The sequence below is a fragment of the Prinia subflava genome, chromosome 2 (assembly GCF_021018805.1).
Source record: "Prinia subflava isolate CZ2003 ecotype Zambia chromosome 2, Cam_Psub_1.2, whole genome shotgun sequence".
Classification (NCBI taxonomy): Eukaryota; Metazoa; Chordata; class Aves; order Passeriformes; family Cisticolidae; genus Prinia; species Prinia subflava.
The window spans coordinates 61,463,573-61,480,819 of NC_086248.1; the positions used below are offsets into that span (position 1 = coordinate 61,463,573).

The 17,247-nt window shown below is 39.9% G+C and overlaps 1 protein-coding gene across 8 annotated transcripts in view; it reads left to right on the top strand.

The window, feature by feature from the left end:
- The window catches only part of TULP4 (TUB like protein 4), a 156,100-nt gene extending 144,548 nt beyond the window's left edge, over positions 1–11,552 (top strand). For all 8 annotated transcript variants that reach the window (XM_063390202.1, XM_063390204.1, XM_063390207.1 and 5 more), the window contains one exon: positions 561–11,552. In XM_063390202.1, the coding sequence (XP_063246272.1) occupies positions 561–677 (117 nt within the window). In that variant the 3' untranslated portion in view covers positions 678–11,552. The remainder of the gene's footprint in view (positions 1–560) is intronic.
- The last annotated feature ends 5,695 nt before the right edge of the window (positions 11,553–17,247 follow it).

Consider the following 17,247-nt stretch of genomic DNA (forward strand, 5'->3'; position numbering starts at 1 on the left):
TTTGCTAATTTATTCTCGCTGTAATTATGTGCTAGTGAAGATACTTACGAAGAGGGAAACAGAACTGCAAAGAATGAACACCTTATCAGCTATGAAGAGCTAGAATGAGGAAATGGGTTATTCCCCTTCCCTGAAAGTTCCTTTCTTTGATAACAAAATCTGTTTCCCTGATGGGTTGATGGTAGGCTATTTCCAAGGGAGAGACTGATATTTTCCTGCAGGAAGCATGATACTGGTGTATCGGCTGAAGGAATTGGTGACAAGCTACTTAAACCAATGCTGTGTGCAGTCTAGTAGCATGTTTTATCAGTTTACTCTGTGGAGTCAAATATTGCTGTCAAATGCTCTATACAGATGAAAAGAACAGTGCTCTCACTATCCTTTGGTATCATACCCCATTCTGTCTGTATCTCCAGTCATATTAACTGAGAAGGGGAGGTGTTCATACAAAGGAGCAGAAAAAATTCACTCTTGTTCTCTTCTCTGTTTCCTTTTCTGTAGTTCATTTTTTTTGACCTTGTTCTCTTTTCCCTTCCTTTTCCTCTTCCCCTGCTTCCCAGGTGATGCAGTTTGGAAGAATTGATGGCAATGCTTACATTTTGGACTTTCAGTATCCATTTTCTGCAGTGCAAGCCTTTGCTGTTGCTCTGGCTAACGTGACTCAACGCCTCAAATGAAAAAGCAGAGACTGGAGAGAGGAAAATGTTAACCTTCTCATAAAGTCCAAACCGGAAAATGTCAGGGCAGCCTGCTTTAGGTGCAGAGATGCCTGGGAGTTAAGAAGGCAGTAAAACTGGAAAAGTCTCTTGGTGCCCACCAGAAGGGCAGTATCTCTAACCAGTCACGGGGTGGAGGGTGGGGGGGCTGTTTTCTGTTTGTTTGTTTGTTTGTTAGCTTGTTTGTTTTCCGGTTTCTTTTTCTTTCCAAGCATTGTGCTGGGTCTCAGAAAGAGCGAAGGGTTGAGAACCATTCAGTGTTACGTGGAGAAGTGTGGCTTTTGGCTTGTTGTGGTGGTTCTGCTGTGTGTGCTACAGTAGCTGATGTAAGCTCATGGGGGGATTAAAACAGACTGCTCTTTTTGATAGACTGCCTTATCTCATGCTGTTCTTTTTAAAACAGGGAACATGACTTTTTTCTGGTCCAGTTTGTACTTCTACTACTAAAACATCTGTGATAGCAGCAAAAAGTAAAAAAAGAAAAGAAGCTATAATACTTGAAGACGTGTTTCTTCTCTGATATCTGCTCATAACTGAGCACCACAGGTTCCAAGGAGGCTTATGTAGGTAAACTAGTTTATAAACAGTGACGTGTTACTCAGAAGAGAAAAAATAGTTGCCAGTGGGTGTTTGTCATGGTTTAGTAATGGTATTCTCCAATTCAGTGTTTCCACCAAAACACACCAAACCATACACCACTCACTGCCCCCTCCTCTTTTCCCTTCCCTGCAGTGGGATGGAGAGGAGAATTGGAGACACAAAAGGTAAAGATCACAGGTAGAGAGAAGAACAATTTACTGCAAACAGCAGTGAAGTAAGAAAACAAACAGTAACAGCAGCAATGTTAATAACAGAGTGCACGAGAGGTGAAAGATTCACACGCGTGTGCTCGCCATGGGGGAGCCCCTGGCAATACCTGACGGTGCTGCCACACCATGGGACCCCTTCCCACGGCCCCAGAAAATGGTGGGAGGTGGTATAGAGTAACGTCTGGGTTCTAGCTCCGTGCTCTCCTGGCTACTGCAAAAATTAACTCTGTCCTGGCTAGAAGCAGGGTTTGAAAACCCACTGTATCAAAGATGTTCGTGTCTGCTTGTTTCATATGCTGTTAAGGAGCAGAAACATCTTTCCCTAGGTGACAGAAGACAGAGGAGCAAATAGTTACAAGCATTGCTTCTTTTGTTACTGGCATAAACATCTTTCAGTAGGTGACAGAAAACTGGAGAGGAAATAATCATGAGTGTTGCTTTTTTGTTCACATTGTTAGCAGTATTTTGTGATTTGGCCTGTAGCTGGGAGAGGTGCAGTGTGATCAGATGTACCTCTGAGGCCGTGCCTGTGCTTGCTCCTCATTTCAGTGTGTTTACACCATGTAAACAAAGCTTTTCCAGCAAATGAGAAGACCCAGTGTATTCAGTCCTCTCAGCAATCAGTATCAATCAAGTTCTACAACAGTGCTTGAATTAGGAAGGAGACAGAAGTGTAGCAAGTCATTACAAGAAGAAATTGCATCAGAGAAGCAAATTCATTACAGGAAACAACATCATGGCTGGCTGGAGAACAAATGAGTTGAAAGAGAAAGGAAAAATTGGACAGAATAATGGCTTTTGTCACCTACCTTGCTACTTGCTCCAGCTAAAAGCAGGAAGCCAGTGTCTACATGGAGTGTGACAGAAGAAAGCTTAATAACAGTAGTATGACTGTGCAGTTCTCTCTGGTGCACATGCAGAACCTGTTGAGCATTTCAGAAGGTTGCTTGCACAGAAGAGTTTCCTTGTTGTCCATGTGTTGTGCACATGTTTATTTGCTTTTTCTCTTTCCTCCTTGTCAGCATTTTGCTACAGAATATGTTTTGATATGGAAGTAGCTTGACCAGTAGCACACAAACCCCCAAACTATTCATATAATTATTTGGACATTAGATTAGAAAACATCACAGCAGATTTTTTACAAAGATTGATCTTTAGAAGTTAAAGGCCTACTGGGGAAGATTTGCTGGTTGAGATGTCAACAGCTGCTTTGTCTTTCGGCCATGGTTTACCTTCTTTACTTGAAAAATTCAATATAACTTCAGATGAAGATGTGTGATTTTCTCTCTTTTTCTTGAGTCCTAGTAGTAGGGCAGATGCATGTTGCATTTGATTTATTCCAGAGGAACATTTCACATAAGACCCTGCTGTAGTGGAAATTACCAACATGCAGTGAGCTTCTGACTTGTGCTGTGCTGAGGCTTCCAGAGCTGTACAGCACTGAGGAGCAATGCCAGTAGAGGAGTTTCAGGATGAGTTAGATTGGATAATGCCCCACAGGGTAGGTCCAGGAAAAACCACGTGTGAGATACAGTGTCATTGGAGGGAGGAAGGAGAAGTAGGAAGGAAGGAGTGGGGCAGTAGATGGTGCCATGCCTGTATTATCCCAAAGCTTAGCAGCTTCTGCTTGTCTGTGGGAGTGGTCAGGCTCAACATTACCCTTGGCATTATCAGATGGTTGTTTTCTTTAATTAATTAATTTTGTTTCCATTGTCTAGGCCCATTTGTGTTCTTTTTCACGTGCTTGATTTATTCAGTAGTTTGAGTGCTTGCATGTATAGTGTGTGTGGAGCAGAGGAACTAAAATAGATTTGGTTCTGGTCCCTTGAAAATCAATGGAAATGTTTCACTTGTTGATTTTATTGAGGAAACACTAATAAGCCCTTTGTCTGCATTGAGTTATACACTGTAAAAACAGCAGGTTGAATTCTTAGTCCACTGATTGCAGTACACAAGGAGGGAAGTTGGCTGAGAGGCCTCACCTGCCCTGAGGTCTGTGCTAAGCAGCTGTACCCTAATTGGTGTTTGACATGCACACAGTGAACACTGGAAGACAAGAAACACAGCAGGGCTGCCTTGCTTGCTTGCTGAGGGAAGGGCCACTTAGTCATGTGTCAGAATTACTCAGCTGGAAGGACATCACCAGCCAAAATTATTAGGACGTGGAAACAATGTGAAAGTTCTTTGCTGAAGAAAATCTAATCTAAATTAGGGCTTCTGCTTGCAGTTTCTTTAATCTGCCAGAGGACAGTATTCCTCTTCACTCTGTTCATTGCCAAATTTTTCCCGTTATTAGTAGTTTTATTCTAATGGACAACCAAGAATTGAAACCAGTAAAACAAGTAACAGAGTTAGTAATTTGGTTTCACTGGTCCAGGTTACGGTTGCATCTGATGGTACTCACAAACAGCCCTGGCATAGAAAGAGCTCTGGTTTCTGTCCCAGCAAAGAACAAGGAATAATTACCAAAAAGATCAGGAAGATAATGCTATTTTCAGCATTCTTTCCATTTACTTGTCAGAAAATTCTATAAGATAGTCTTTTATCTTTTTGAAAATAATTTAGCTGAGTCTCTTTAATTAAGGATTTTATTATGTAAAGAATATCCAATATTAGAGAGAGAAAATTCTCCAAAATATATAGAATTTTAATGAAAGGAATGGTAAATACATAGAAATCTGAGTATACAACTGGATCCTAAATTATAAAAAGAACAAGTGAAAGTAATTTTATTTTCAATTGAGATACAATATAGGAAACAAATTTAAGAAGGTCCCCAATTAATCACTTAAATCCTGAAGACTGCTATTGCATTCGGCCAAAGGATACATGTTACATTTTCTATTTTGTTAGTAAAACACAGTTTTTCTGTAGGTAACTTAAGTTATTCTAGGAAGAATGTAGCAAAGTGTTCAGAAGTATCTCTTTCTTTTATACATGAAGTAATTTCCACTAGTAAAGGTTGTTTTTTCCAAAGCTTATTTTTTTTCAGTTGTGCAATAATTTTAACAGTCATGGGAGTTTGTTTTGTTTCTGTTGGGTTGGTTTTTCCTTTTGTTTTAGGTTTGGGTTTGATTTTTCTTTAGGGAGTTTTGAGTGGTTTTTTAAAGATAATTTAATGCAGATTTCCTGTTAATGTCCAAAAACCAAATTATTTTTCTTGCATAATGTAATGAGTGATTTAGAGACTCTTTTATTACTATGTGTCAGTTATACACACTTACTTATATTTAAAGAGCATCTTTGTAAACAATTGTTTGCTAGCAGGTATATTTTGCCGCAAGAAATTAAAAATGCTTATAGGAAGACCTGGTTTTGCTGGATAATATGCAAAAATTTCATAATGCAGGCAAAAATATTTTTGTGGCAGCTAAATGCAATGAGTGTGCTATGGAGAACTGTGCAGACTACAAAGAGTCTAGGTGAGTTCTTTAGGAGCTGCAGAAATCTGTCCTCTGTTTTCCTTCTTTATTTGTAACTGTAGTTTGGTTGGGAGTGGCTTGAAAAACAGAAGGCATGGTTTGCTTTTTCTTGAGGTCCGAGATAAAGGTGGGTTATGTGATAAGAGAGGGAATGACGGGCTGCTTGTAAGGAGGTGGCTGTAGTTCAGTAGGGTTTGGCGATGGCATATTCAGTGCCAGGTGGAGGTACAGGCAAGCGAGCTTGGAATAAGCTGAGGCACAAGGAATAGTGTAGGAGTAGAAACATTTTCCTCTGAAGCATTTTCCTCTGCTCAGCCTAACAGTGCTCCTTCTTCAGCTGGGCTCAGCTGGTTCCAGCACCGCCACAGTGCTTCTGGCAGGTGCTGCACGGAGCTCAGGGAGCTGTGCCCTGACGTTGCCTGCAGCAGCTTTGCCTCTTCAGGACGCTCCATAGGAGACCTGTTGGAGCAGGCATTCCTCCACTCATCCTTCCAGGTCTGCTCCAAAAGCAGCATGAAGCTGCCATGGAGTTTGGCTGCAGCAGCTTTGGGCAGAGAGAGCCCTGATGCCAGCCAGCAGCCACGGTGTCCATCTGAAGTCAGAATCTGCTCTGCTGGAGCTGCAAAGGGATGAAACCAAAACCATGATAATTTTGAAAAAATAATGGTGATATCCTTAAAATAGATCTCAAACAGAATCTAAAAATTGATATTTAACGTCTGACGTAAATGGAATGGCAAATTTTAGCTTTAAACAGTAAGAACACATTTCTGCAACACCCTAAGAAACTATGAGAAGGTGAGGGGTGACAGAGGAAAAAAAGGAATTATCACATTAGCAATTTTGCACTCAGTTCCAGAGACAGCAGTAACATGTGCCGTGGGCTGCCTGAATATCAGTAAATCTGCACACAGGTTCATCTCAGTTACAAAAGTTCCCTGTGATGCAGCTACTAGTAAAAGTGTTTTTATGAAGATGCATGAAGGTCTACAGGTGTCAGACAAGGATATCTAACTTTGCTGAAGCCTTCAGCCTAAACTTTCCATAGATCCAGGCTTTCCTTGATGCGTCTTTTTGGTGTCCTTTCAGAAATTGCAAACAGATTTTGGAGCTTGCCTGATTGTTGCCTCAGACAATTTCTGTGCATTTGCTTTTTGCAGCCTGATGTGTGTGATCCTATGTTACCTTGGTGCCCTCTTCCCTCTCAGAAACATTTTACGTCCTCATATAAAAAGAGCAGCAAGTGCAAAAACTGATTAGATGAAATGAAAGGGGAGAGAAGACACAATAAATTTTCATTACTTTTAAAAATGTGTTTCCCAGAGCAGCAGTTTAGGAACTGCATGTCTGCAGGGGCCCAAATTACTCCAGACCAGTAAATCAGACTTAGAAATTGGTAAGAGATTAGACCCTTGTGTGGCATGCTGACAGAGGGCCAGCCTCCAGCCTCACTACATGGTTACACCAAGATACATAAGAGACCAGAATCCAACCCAAAATGTACTTCCCCATTACAGTGTGATTATAAGGTAAAGATGACTTGTATGACCCAGACATCCACTCAAGGAAATTATAGAGCATTAGCCGTGTTGATAGCTTAGTAAAACCTGCCTTGAAGAATGCTAGAAGTAAAATCCTGGCCATGAGTAGTCAGATTTTTGACTTTTATTCCCATTTCTAGGATTCCATCACAAGACGGGAGGGCAAGCTGTTAATGTTATTTAGAGATTGGCATAATAATTTCACCAGTGTAGGAGAGCAAGTCAGCTATACTGCTTACAAAAATGGGAAAATCCTTGTAGACAAATTGTTTTTGGTGTTCATGTCTCTTCCCCTTCAAGGCACAAACCTTCATTAGTAAATACCAATTTAGAATCTTGCTGCCCTCAGGAGTAGTCTGCAGGGAGGCACCACAGGTCCTCTTTACAGGATTGGAATTTACATGCACCATTCTCAAAGGAATAAAATTAATTACTACTTGTGAACAGTGGTCTATGTGAATTATTTTGTCTTTGTATTTATTTAATTTTCTTCTTAAAAAGTCCCACGGAGATGTTTTAAGATGAAAAGACTGCTTTCCCTGTTGCCTGATATCACTGAAGATGTATCAGGAGTTTCTTTGGGTGGTTTGATTGTTGCTGCATCTAGAAAATTTTTAAGGCAAAAGCAATTAATGGAACAAAAGAATGAAATAAGATTCAGTGAAGCAATTTTTGCGAAGAAAACTAAAAGCTTCACACTTTAACTTTGGATTTTGCAAATGAATCGGTAATGAGAAATTTGTGTTTCAAGGCAAATTGATTGTTTGGGGGCACTGTGCAAGTGCACTGGTTTGCTGACACAGAGCTGACTGCAGGATCAAGAAAACATGATTTTGTGAGACAAAATTGAATAAATGAAAACACAAAATACTTACCTATCCAGAGTGTTCAATGAAAAAAATTAGATGGTGTGAGGTCAAAGCCTGCCAGTCTCTTCTTAATCCCCTGGTTTACAATTTTAAAATACGGACTGGTTCAGCAAATTCTGAATCCTGACAAAGGTTGTCTGTTTTTGGAATTTTCTCTGACTGGCCAAGTAGATGGCTTAAGATACAGATAAAGATGAAAGTAATAATAAAAGAGAAACATTTTGGAACAATGTGTAGACACCCGAGTTTCAAGTATTTCACAGGAATAATGCTCGGCCAGTAATTCTTACCTATGTTGTTTGAAGCTATTTGTTCAGACCTTTTCTAACTTTCCCTTTGTTTCTTTAGTTTGCTTGAGACTTGTTTTGCCTTTGGTTGCTTTTCACTTCTGTTTCACTATTTCAGCATTCACTGCTTCCTTTTCTGTTTCCGTGTTGTGTGTTTGGGGAAGGGTATGTCTGTTCAAGATCTTGTTGTTTATTGTAGATAAAATATATGGTGTTGTGGAATAGCATGGGGATGCATTCGATTGAAAAGGCACTGTAGTGTTTCCTGAAAAAGAGGGGAGTTGCATTTGTTTATAAATCCATTATTTTGGTACTATAACTTTGAAAGTGATTTGGGATTTTTTTTCTTTTATTTCTTTTTTTTTTTTTTTTAATTTTTCTTTTAATTTAATGAGCATAGAGTCATGCAGGTGCATGCATTCTTAAGTGAGCAAGCCCAGCATGTTTTTCTTAAGGCTTTTGAAAATTTGGTACACCATTTGTGAACTTTACTTACCTAGACTAATTTTAAATTATATTTTTTTGAATCTTTTTTTTTCCCTCCTGAATATACCGTGGTGTACTTGGTTTCCACTGTACTTAAAAACTACCCTGATCTGCCTCTCCTTTTATGTATCTTGTGTAATAGATTTTGCAGGAGGTGCCTAGAAAGTATTGTTGGTTTCCCTATAAAAGTGTGGTTTGTCCAGATTCTTTACTGTCTACATGATTGAGAGATGGACTGATTGCCCTATTTTTCCTTGATGATTTGGAGTTGTAAGAGTTGTCCAGCTGTTGCTTAATAAAATTTTGCAGACTAGAAAGTTGCTGATTTGTTTCTGTCGCATTCTGCATCTTGTCAAGAAACTTAAATACTTTTAAAGCAGATGACAAATCTGTGCTGGAACAACCTGGGTGATAACCAGCCAGATGCCATTACGCTTTCTCTTTTCAGGAACTCTACCCACAAGTTCCATTGGAGGTGGCACGTGTACCAGCCCCATCATACCTTGTGTCAGTCACAATTTTGTGGTGGTAATGTTCCTACCTGCCTGGATATCAGCTGGTTCTTGTGATATTTCTTCCCTGCTTGCTTTCCTTTTTAAGGAAATTACTTTTGGGGTTTGTGGTGCTTCTCATTTTGTAATTGATAAACTGAAAACCTTAACGTCACCACAAGGGATTTCTTCTATCCTGTCATCTTTAACAACAAATGCTGTGATGGCCAGTGTTTATTCTCTGGTTTCTTGTTAAAAAAGCATTTTGGGAACAAAGGAAACAAACAAAAAAGGTGGTAAAGTAGTTTACCTTGCCTGATAAACATCCCAGCTATGGCACAAATGAGAAAATCCTGGCATGGAAACTCATAATGGACCCAGGTTACCACTGGAGTTTTGCAGAGGTCTTTGCTGGATCCTCACCTCTACACCATAGTCATGGGTGGCCTAGAAAAAGTTTGAACATTGAGCTACAAAGTTTATTGATGATGTGAATTATTAAAAATAGTAAAGGCAATGGCCAATTGTCAAGAATCTCAGAAAGTCTTCATGAAACTTGACAATGAAATGGCAGGCGAAACACAGCGTAGATAAATGTGAAGTGATACATGGGGGAAAAAAACAATCCTAACTTCACATTTGCAATAGTGATCTCTGTTACTCAGAGGAGACCTTTTGACAGAGTGATAGATTGTGCTCTGAAAACATCAAGTTGGTGCTCACCAGCAGTCAAAAGAGGAAACTGAAATATTGGTAATGATTGGAATAAGAGCTGACAGCAAAGCAAAGGATCCAGGATTACTGTATAAAATTGCAGCTCACTGTGCTTCACGTACTGTGCAGTGCTGGTCCCCTTGTCACAGAAAAGGGAGAGATCTAGAGAAGATTCACAGAAGTGCAGCAGAAGGCACAAATCAATGTCTACATGAGGAATTAGTGTGAAGTCTAGAACAGTTCACCCTGGAAAAACCACTTAAAGGAATTGCTAGAGAACCACCAGAACAGGAGTAGTGTTGAAAGGTGGATAGGGATTACCTGTTCCCTCTTCCTGCAGAAAAACTAGGAACTATGAAATGAAAATAAAGTGAAATACTAGGGGGCAGAAAATCACACAAAAGGAGGAGGTTCTTCAAGGAGGTGACTAGCCAAAGCCACTTTGCCAAAGGATGCTGTGATACAAGTTCACAAGAATTCAAAGTCTGGGAAAGTATATGAATGAGAGATTCACTGGGACATGAACCAAACTACCACAGGAGTTGAAAGTTCCCTGAGCTGTCATGCTGGGAGATTATAAAATTAAAATTAGTCAGATGCTGGGAGATTATTAGGGGAAATACCACGTGAATTTGCTCTGTTGTCATTCTTCCCCAGGAATCTGCAAATGGCAATTGTAGGAAACAAAACACTGGGCTTTTCTGGAATTTCACTATGAATGGTTGTCACTGTACATCAGCCTTTCTAAACCAGGCCTAAACCTGCAGTGTCAGGCTCTGGGAAGAGGAGAAAGGGACGACTCCCAACCTCATGCCTGAGTGCTTTGCACTGCAGCTGTGAAATGTTCTCTTTAGCTCGGAGAAGGAGTGCTGGGGCTCTGCCAGTGTTCATTAAATCTCCCTTAGCTCAGCTGAGGGATATACCAGGGTCATCTGATGAGTTTTCAGATCAAATTGAACTACTACTAAAATGCAGGGATCATGAAATTAATTATTGAGTTTGGAAACAGAGAAGTTAAACAGCAATACAACTCAGGTCATGGCACTCTGCTTTGGCCTTTTGCATTTTTGCTTTGGCAATAGTGTCAATGTTTACCTGGATTAGTATCTGGCCAGGTGAGCTGAGCTGATTATCACAGTTTCCTTTTAGATCATGATTCCAGAAGTTTTCAGGTTTTTCCTTCTATGTGGAGGATATTGACTTAAAATATAGTCATCTTCTGCTTCCCTGCCCTTTTTGTGTTAATTTGGGGGTGTTCTGGCAGCTACAGGACTGGTAATTGATTCAGTCACGGTAACAATCTTATCTGCCTTGCTCGAGGGAACTGAGAAAGTGCAGTTTGGCTTGTTGTTCCTGCAGGTCAGTTTTGGAATGCCCCTTTCTGATGGGTGCAACCAGCTAAATTAACACATGTTGGCACTTGAAGTTTGTGAATAAATGTCAAACTTGTTGCATCACCTTCTCCACATGCTGGAACAGAAATGTGAGTAAAAGAACACTGGAGCTGTAACTGGCCCTGGAGGGAGAGAGGCATGACAGGAAGCAAACAGATCTGGGGAGGTGGTTTGTTGTGGGGAGATAGCTACCGAAACATGCCTGCCTGGAAGTAGCAGGTGATGCAAATGCAAAATTTATCAGTGACAGGGGCTGCAGCGAACAAGTAAAAATGTAGACCTCTAGGAAAATAGCCTAGGAAAGTTCCTGTGATCGTGTTCTTGCCTTGTAGAGGGACTAATCGCATTTACTTATTTATATATGATTGTGGTTGTTGTTGATAATAGTAAAATCTTGGGTTTTGATTTGAGTGAACACAAGGGTGATTTATGCCTACTGCTGCCTGTTGTAGAGGTCAGGATGTATGGGCACTGAGGGAACAATATTTAATCTGGGGCTTTTAAGACAAGCTGGTAATACAGCAACTATACATATAATTAAGTTTATATATACTATTTACTAACTACTGGCTAGATCATGGACTTTTTCACCAAGACAGGTTATTGCTGTTGATGTTTACTCAGCAATGATATATTCCGTTTTACATTGGCATTCCTACCAAAATAACTATTGGTAATAAAATAGCAACCTTTACTTAGTGCTAATTTTTTCAAAAGCAGCCCAGCTTTCATTATGCAATTTTAATGGGATAGGATGCTAAGTAATTACCTAGTTGTGAGAGAGTTGTACAATATCAGAAAAAAAAAAAACCAAAAAAACAAACCACAACTTGGAGTACTTCATACCAATCATGATTCATCTCAGACCTTTCATCTTGCTCCTATCTATTATGGATGTCTATTGCATATCCTCATTTTCTGTTCTGTTTAAAACTGACAAATTTCAAATCTTTGTTAGATCAAAGGGAAACCTATTCATCTGGGGGAATGTCGTGCTTTGTTGCATCTCCTGATACTTTTATCCTTTCCAGCTGTTCCACATTTTCTGCCATGTATCACTTCCCCATGGACAAGGAGGAAAGTTCAATTTAAACTCCAAGAAGTAAAATTTCTGTGTTCTCTGTTCTCATTGCTCTCTGTGGCGATAGTCCACAAGAGCTTAGTTGTTCCCTTTGTTGTACAGTTTTTGTGAGATTAATTTCTTCCTTTTTCTTTCAAAGCCATTCAGCTATTTTTAACTTTTTTTGTCATCTGAAAGAATGTTTATTTTAGAGAAGAGTCTGTATAAGGCAATTATAGACAAAGGAAGATTCTAAGGATGATTTAAACGTCATGGAGTTTTCTAATTGCCTCATGCAGAGGCAGCCAAATGCAGAGTCTCCTCTGCAGAAGTCATGTAACTGTGATTTGACTTTTAAGTGACTTCTCTGTATCATTTATGATTTTTCTAATGAGGGAAGCATCCTTGTTTTCATCAGATCTATGAACATACCTTAGGATTTTGGCCCTTGAGCTGATGTGGTAGCTAGTGTCACTTGAGGTGGCGAACAGCACATGATGTCACTTCCAGTTTGTAAATAAACTTCAAGCTTGTTGCATCATTTTAACAGGTTTTATCTGTATGGCTTAGAGGGTCTGTAAAGCCAAGATTCCAGTTTTGTTCATAAACCTACTGCTAGTATTGCTATTTATATGTTACTAGTAATTTTATCCAAAGTTTAAACAATACACATGTTTTAGTAGATTTGTGTCAAAAGAACACAAGTGTGAAAAAAGAGAAGACATCTTTCTAAAACCCACGGCACGTACATAATTCACACTGGAAGTTCTGCTGTAAACTTCAGAAGTTCCCGATGCTGATAGTGTCCCCTCAGGCCATGAACAGAGAGAGCACCATCTGGAGAACTGCCAGAATCCACAATTAGATCCCACTTTTGGAGATTATGGAAAACTCAGGCAAGAGTAAAATGACACAGACTGAGACACCAGCATCAGAAGCACTGCAGTTTGTGCATGACAAAAAGAGTTCTCCGAAGAGCAAGGCAGTAAATCTGAGAAAGAAGAGGATTTTGGGAGGTCAGGGAAGGTGTTGTGGGATGAGGGACCTGTAGCATATGAGGCAGAATGTCAAGTAAGATTAAAAAAAACCTCCTGAGTGGAGGCATGAGCATAAATCACTTGTATTCAAATACATCAGTGCAAAATCCACAATGATGGTCATCCCTGACATCATCACTAGAAAGACAGTGGCCATCAAAGCTTTTTTTTGTGGAAATTTTTTCTGTGTTAAATGTGAAAAAATCAAAATACATTGGTAGATGGTGAGAATGATGGCTTCCCATTTAAATATTCTGAAAGAGAAAATGTTACATGCTAAGAGCAATTCCCATCCCATAAGAAAATATCTTTACTTATTCAAAAAAAAAAAAATTAATAACCTCATGGAAAGATTGCTGTCATCTCTGAAGTTAGAAGCAAGCCAATGAAGAAAAGATCCTAGATGTGCATCTGGATAGGTCTGAAAGATTAAAATATGAAATTCATGAAGATAAATCAATATTTATGATGTGCCAAAAGCTCTTGCATTAATCTACTATGTGTGGATTCTTGAGCGCAAGACACAAAGTTGAAAACAATTTCATCAAAAGAACAGATGATTAAAATTATTTTGACAACTGATGATGTCAAGTCTGCAGTCTTTAAATTGGATCTCTACATTCTTTTGGAAGAATCTTAGTGTGGCACGCAACTGAGAAGTAATCAGCTGTAGAAATTCAAAAAGCAAGATGTACAATGAAATTTGCTCTCAAGATTTTTAAGTTAGGCAATAATTATATGACTGAGTTAGTAATCACACAATGCAACTGACAGCCATGATTTAACTGATTAAGATAACCCATGAAGAGTTGGTAAATATGACTTCAAAATATCAGGTGGGTGTTAAAACTTCACTAGGAAAGTTTGAAGGCGCAGAATGAGGCAGATGCTGTTAATCCATTTACTGCTCAGCCAGTTTACTCGCTGATGTTGTTGATAAAATATTAAAGTCTGTAAAGTTAGGGAAAAAGAACAAAATTATACTGGGAGGAATTGTTTTTGGATTGCATAGCTGCATAGAAACATAATAACTAGACATCCAAGTAGAAAAATAAGATGTTTTCAAGGACCAACAGAAAGAATGGAGTTGGAAAGTACTTGGGAAAGGACCTTGGAGAAATTTCCTAGGAAAAAGACAAATTATTGTACAACACAGAGAGATTAAGGATTCCCTGTGTATCTGTAGGCATTGGCAACACTGGATTGTTACAAGAGTGATTCCTGCTGATGTCATCGTCTCTGTAACTCCAGAGTGAATTGAATCCAAAGAATGAAGTGATAGCTAAGTGTTGGCATCATCAGGCCATTAGCACTAATGAAATGAAGCTGCAAATTTCATGGAATGTTTGATATTTCCAAAAGATGACAGAAGAAAGAGAAAGGTTCGGATTGATGCAACAGAGGGTGCAAAGCATGTGTTCATTTCAAGAACAGAACTGTATAGCAATGGAAAAAGGTTTCTAATCCCATCAGCAGCCCAATCCTCTTCAAATTTGTGGCAAAACAGCCACAATTACCACTGAAGACATATTTGTGCTTGAACTTAGCCTGGGATGCAGCATTTTTATATCTTAGCCAGAACACCTGATGATTGAAGCACAAGCCTGGACAAGATTCACAGGCATCTATGAAGTCAAATGCTCCCCTGAGGCTGATGTTTGTGAATCTGAAACAAGCCTATGTGTCTTGTTTGGGAGTTAACACTGCTGGGAGTGAGTAAAGCTGGGAGGCGGAAACCTCATGCAGCTGTAGTACCAAGAACTGGAGAGTTCATCAGATGTCTTTGAAACACATGTGAGGTGGAATCCTATGGTGGGCAATACTTGGTGTCCCTTGGTGTCTTGTGCTAGCCTTCCTTCCAGAAGGGAAGGCCCTTCCTTCCAGAAGGGGTGAAGTTGCTCCCGGCTGGCTGTGGGCATGCGCTGTGTACAATCACACGGGAATGTGGAGGCAGTTCCCACAGTGCAAACCTCTCACTCAGTCCTGTAAGGTGTGGCCAAGCAGCTGGCACCCAGAAGAATGTGGACAGGGAGGGGATGTTTGGATCCTCCCCACCATGGCTGCCCATCACATTTATTGTCAGATGTGTAGTCTGTGCTATTGTACACGTCAAAATCGCTAATGCCGCTGCTTGAACACAGAGCTATGAACTGCAGCCCTCTGCAGGTGCGAGCTGCAACACTTTGCCTCACAGAAGATTAAAATAAATATTGAATAACAGAATTTCATTGAGATTTGTAAAAAATGCAGGTGAATTATTTTGTTTGAAATAGAATCTTACAAGTGTTTCATAGTTTATAAACTTTAAGGTAAAATACTGTATTGTCTGTTCAGGATGCTGTTAAACAGTAAACATATATAGTTCTTTTTTTACAAATTATCAAATTTTTACTGATAAATATGTGAAGCTTAAATGTTACAGTGCAAAAAATGTGTTGCCAACAGATAGGGCACCATTTTCAAAAGCTTAATCATTACTTTGAAGCTACCAAAGGCTGTAGGATCTGAAAAAAAAAATCTGGCAACACAGATGTCTTCAAAAGCATTATTAAAGTTAGCTTCTTCAAATGACACCAGCATCTGAATTTTCTGACCTTGGTTCATTGACTCTGTGAGCTGAGTGCTGCTCCCAGGAGCTTTACATGCAGCAAGCTCACCAAGTGAGCTGGATGTTCCCCCCAGGTGCTTCCTCGCAATGACTTTTCTAATGCAGTGACACAGAGAAGCCCTGTAACTGCAGTTATCTCTGCTTGACTCAGAGTGATTTAATAAGGCAGCTTTTCAGCATTCTAACAGCTTCCCTTTTATTGCCGCCTTCTTTATTTCCCTGGGTGTATTCACTGAGCCAGTTAAAAAGGACAAAAATCAAAATAAAACCAACTTCAACACAACACTTTGGTTTTCCAGCTGTGTTACACAAAGCATACCAGAGAGCCCCAAAGGAATTTGATCTATTGGTGATGGTAAGGGTGGAGGAGGTGGCGAGGGTGGGCAGGGGCTTCTCATGACACCACAAGAATGTAGAGAAAACACCCACAAAACAAACAGGAGTTCCTGAGGTGCAGCTGCGGTAGGAATAGGAAGGCAGGACAGTTCACCCTAATTCATTGGGCCTGCATGAATTCACTGAGAGGGGGACTCTCCTGTGGAGCAGGTATGAACAAAGATACAGACTGCAGCAGCAGAAACTGAACATAACCTTTGGAAAGCCAGAGATCAGAGAACTGCAGGCTGCAGCAGTGTCTTACAGTGTGTCACACAAATAAAGTGACACAGATCCTTGCTGCAACAGAAGTCACATGGGACTGCAAAGCAGTGGGTTTCAGTGGGAGGAATACTCATTGTAATTCCCTGAGGGACCAGACAGTACACCCACAGGCAGCCAGAAGAGACAGCTTGGATCATCAAAGAATTTTGAGTCTTGAGAGCAGTGCTGAGATGTGAGAAAGCAAACTGTTGTGCTGGATTGCTCATGGTACAGATGCAACGAGGAGTACCCAGGACATGGATTTGGTATAAACTGGGACCCAAAGAACTGTAATTTTAATACTTCTCAGCTCTCTCTTGTGGACAGCAATAACTGCATGGAATCCTACTATCGCTTGAGACATACTGTACACTCCCCTAATTAAATGCTTCTAAAGAAATTCCTTTCTCACATAAGAAAAGTACTGAGGCATTAGGCAGTGTATCAAGAGATTCAAAGTTCTGGAGCCAATTCTGCAGTTTTAGCTCTAGAGAAAATCATCTTTCTCCAAAGTACATGAGCTAACTTTGCGAAAAAATGTGGGAGTCTACCAGCTCTACTTTGTCACCCTGAGCAATGCAAGATGGTATCACAGACTACTTACTGTGGGAGAACATATTGCTAGACTTGAACACAGTTAACACCTTCCTTCCTCTTATGCTCAAATACATGGGTAAATCGAGCTCAAAATTAAGTCTCCTCCCAAACTCATTCCCCAGTACAGTTAATGACTTGCAGTAGTAATCAGAACTGATCTGGGTCAGTTCATCGTGTTTCAATCTTTTCTGAAGAGTTGAGACTGGACTAGTTTGTCATCAAGAGTAGCACAGTGCAGGCTGAAGAGAATTCCAGCCAACTGGTGGGCAGTTCTAATGTATTTTATACAGTATGATATATTCTAGGAGCCTGACAAAATGCTTAGCTAACAATATTTGGAAAAAGAAAATAGGCAGCAGGAAGTAGACTGGCCATGCAGGGAAAATAATAAAAAACCAAAAATAATAAAACTGGAGTCAGTTGGGAACTGGAATGTAAGGATGTAAACTGTGAGAAAGTAGTTTTAAGCTATATGTTATTCTGGAGGAAGAAGAAAGAGTTCTTATCCCACTGTGTCCTTTGACACTATTATTTGAGGTTATTACCTCAAATTGTAGATAAAATTTCATTCACATGG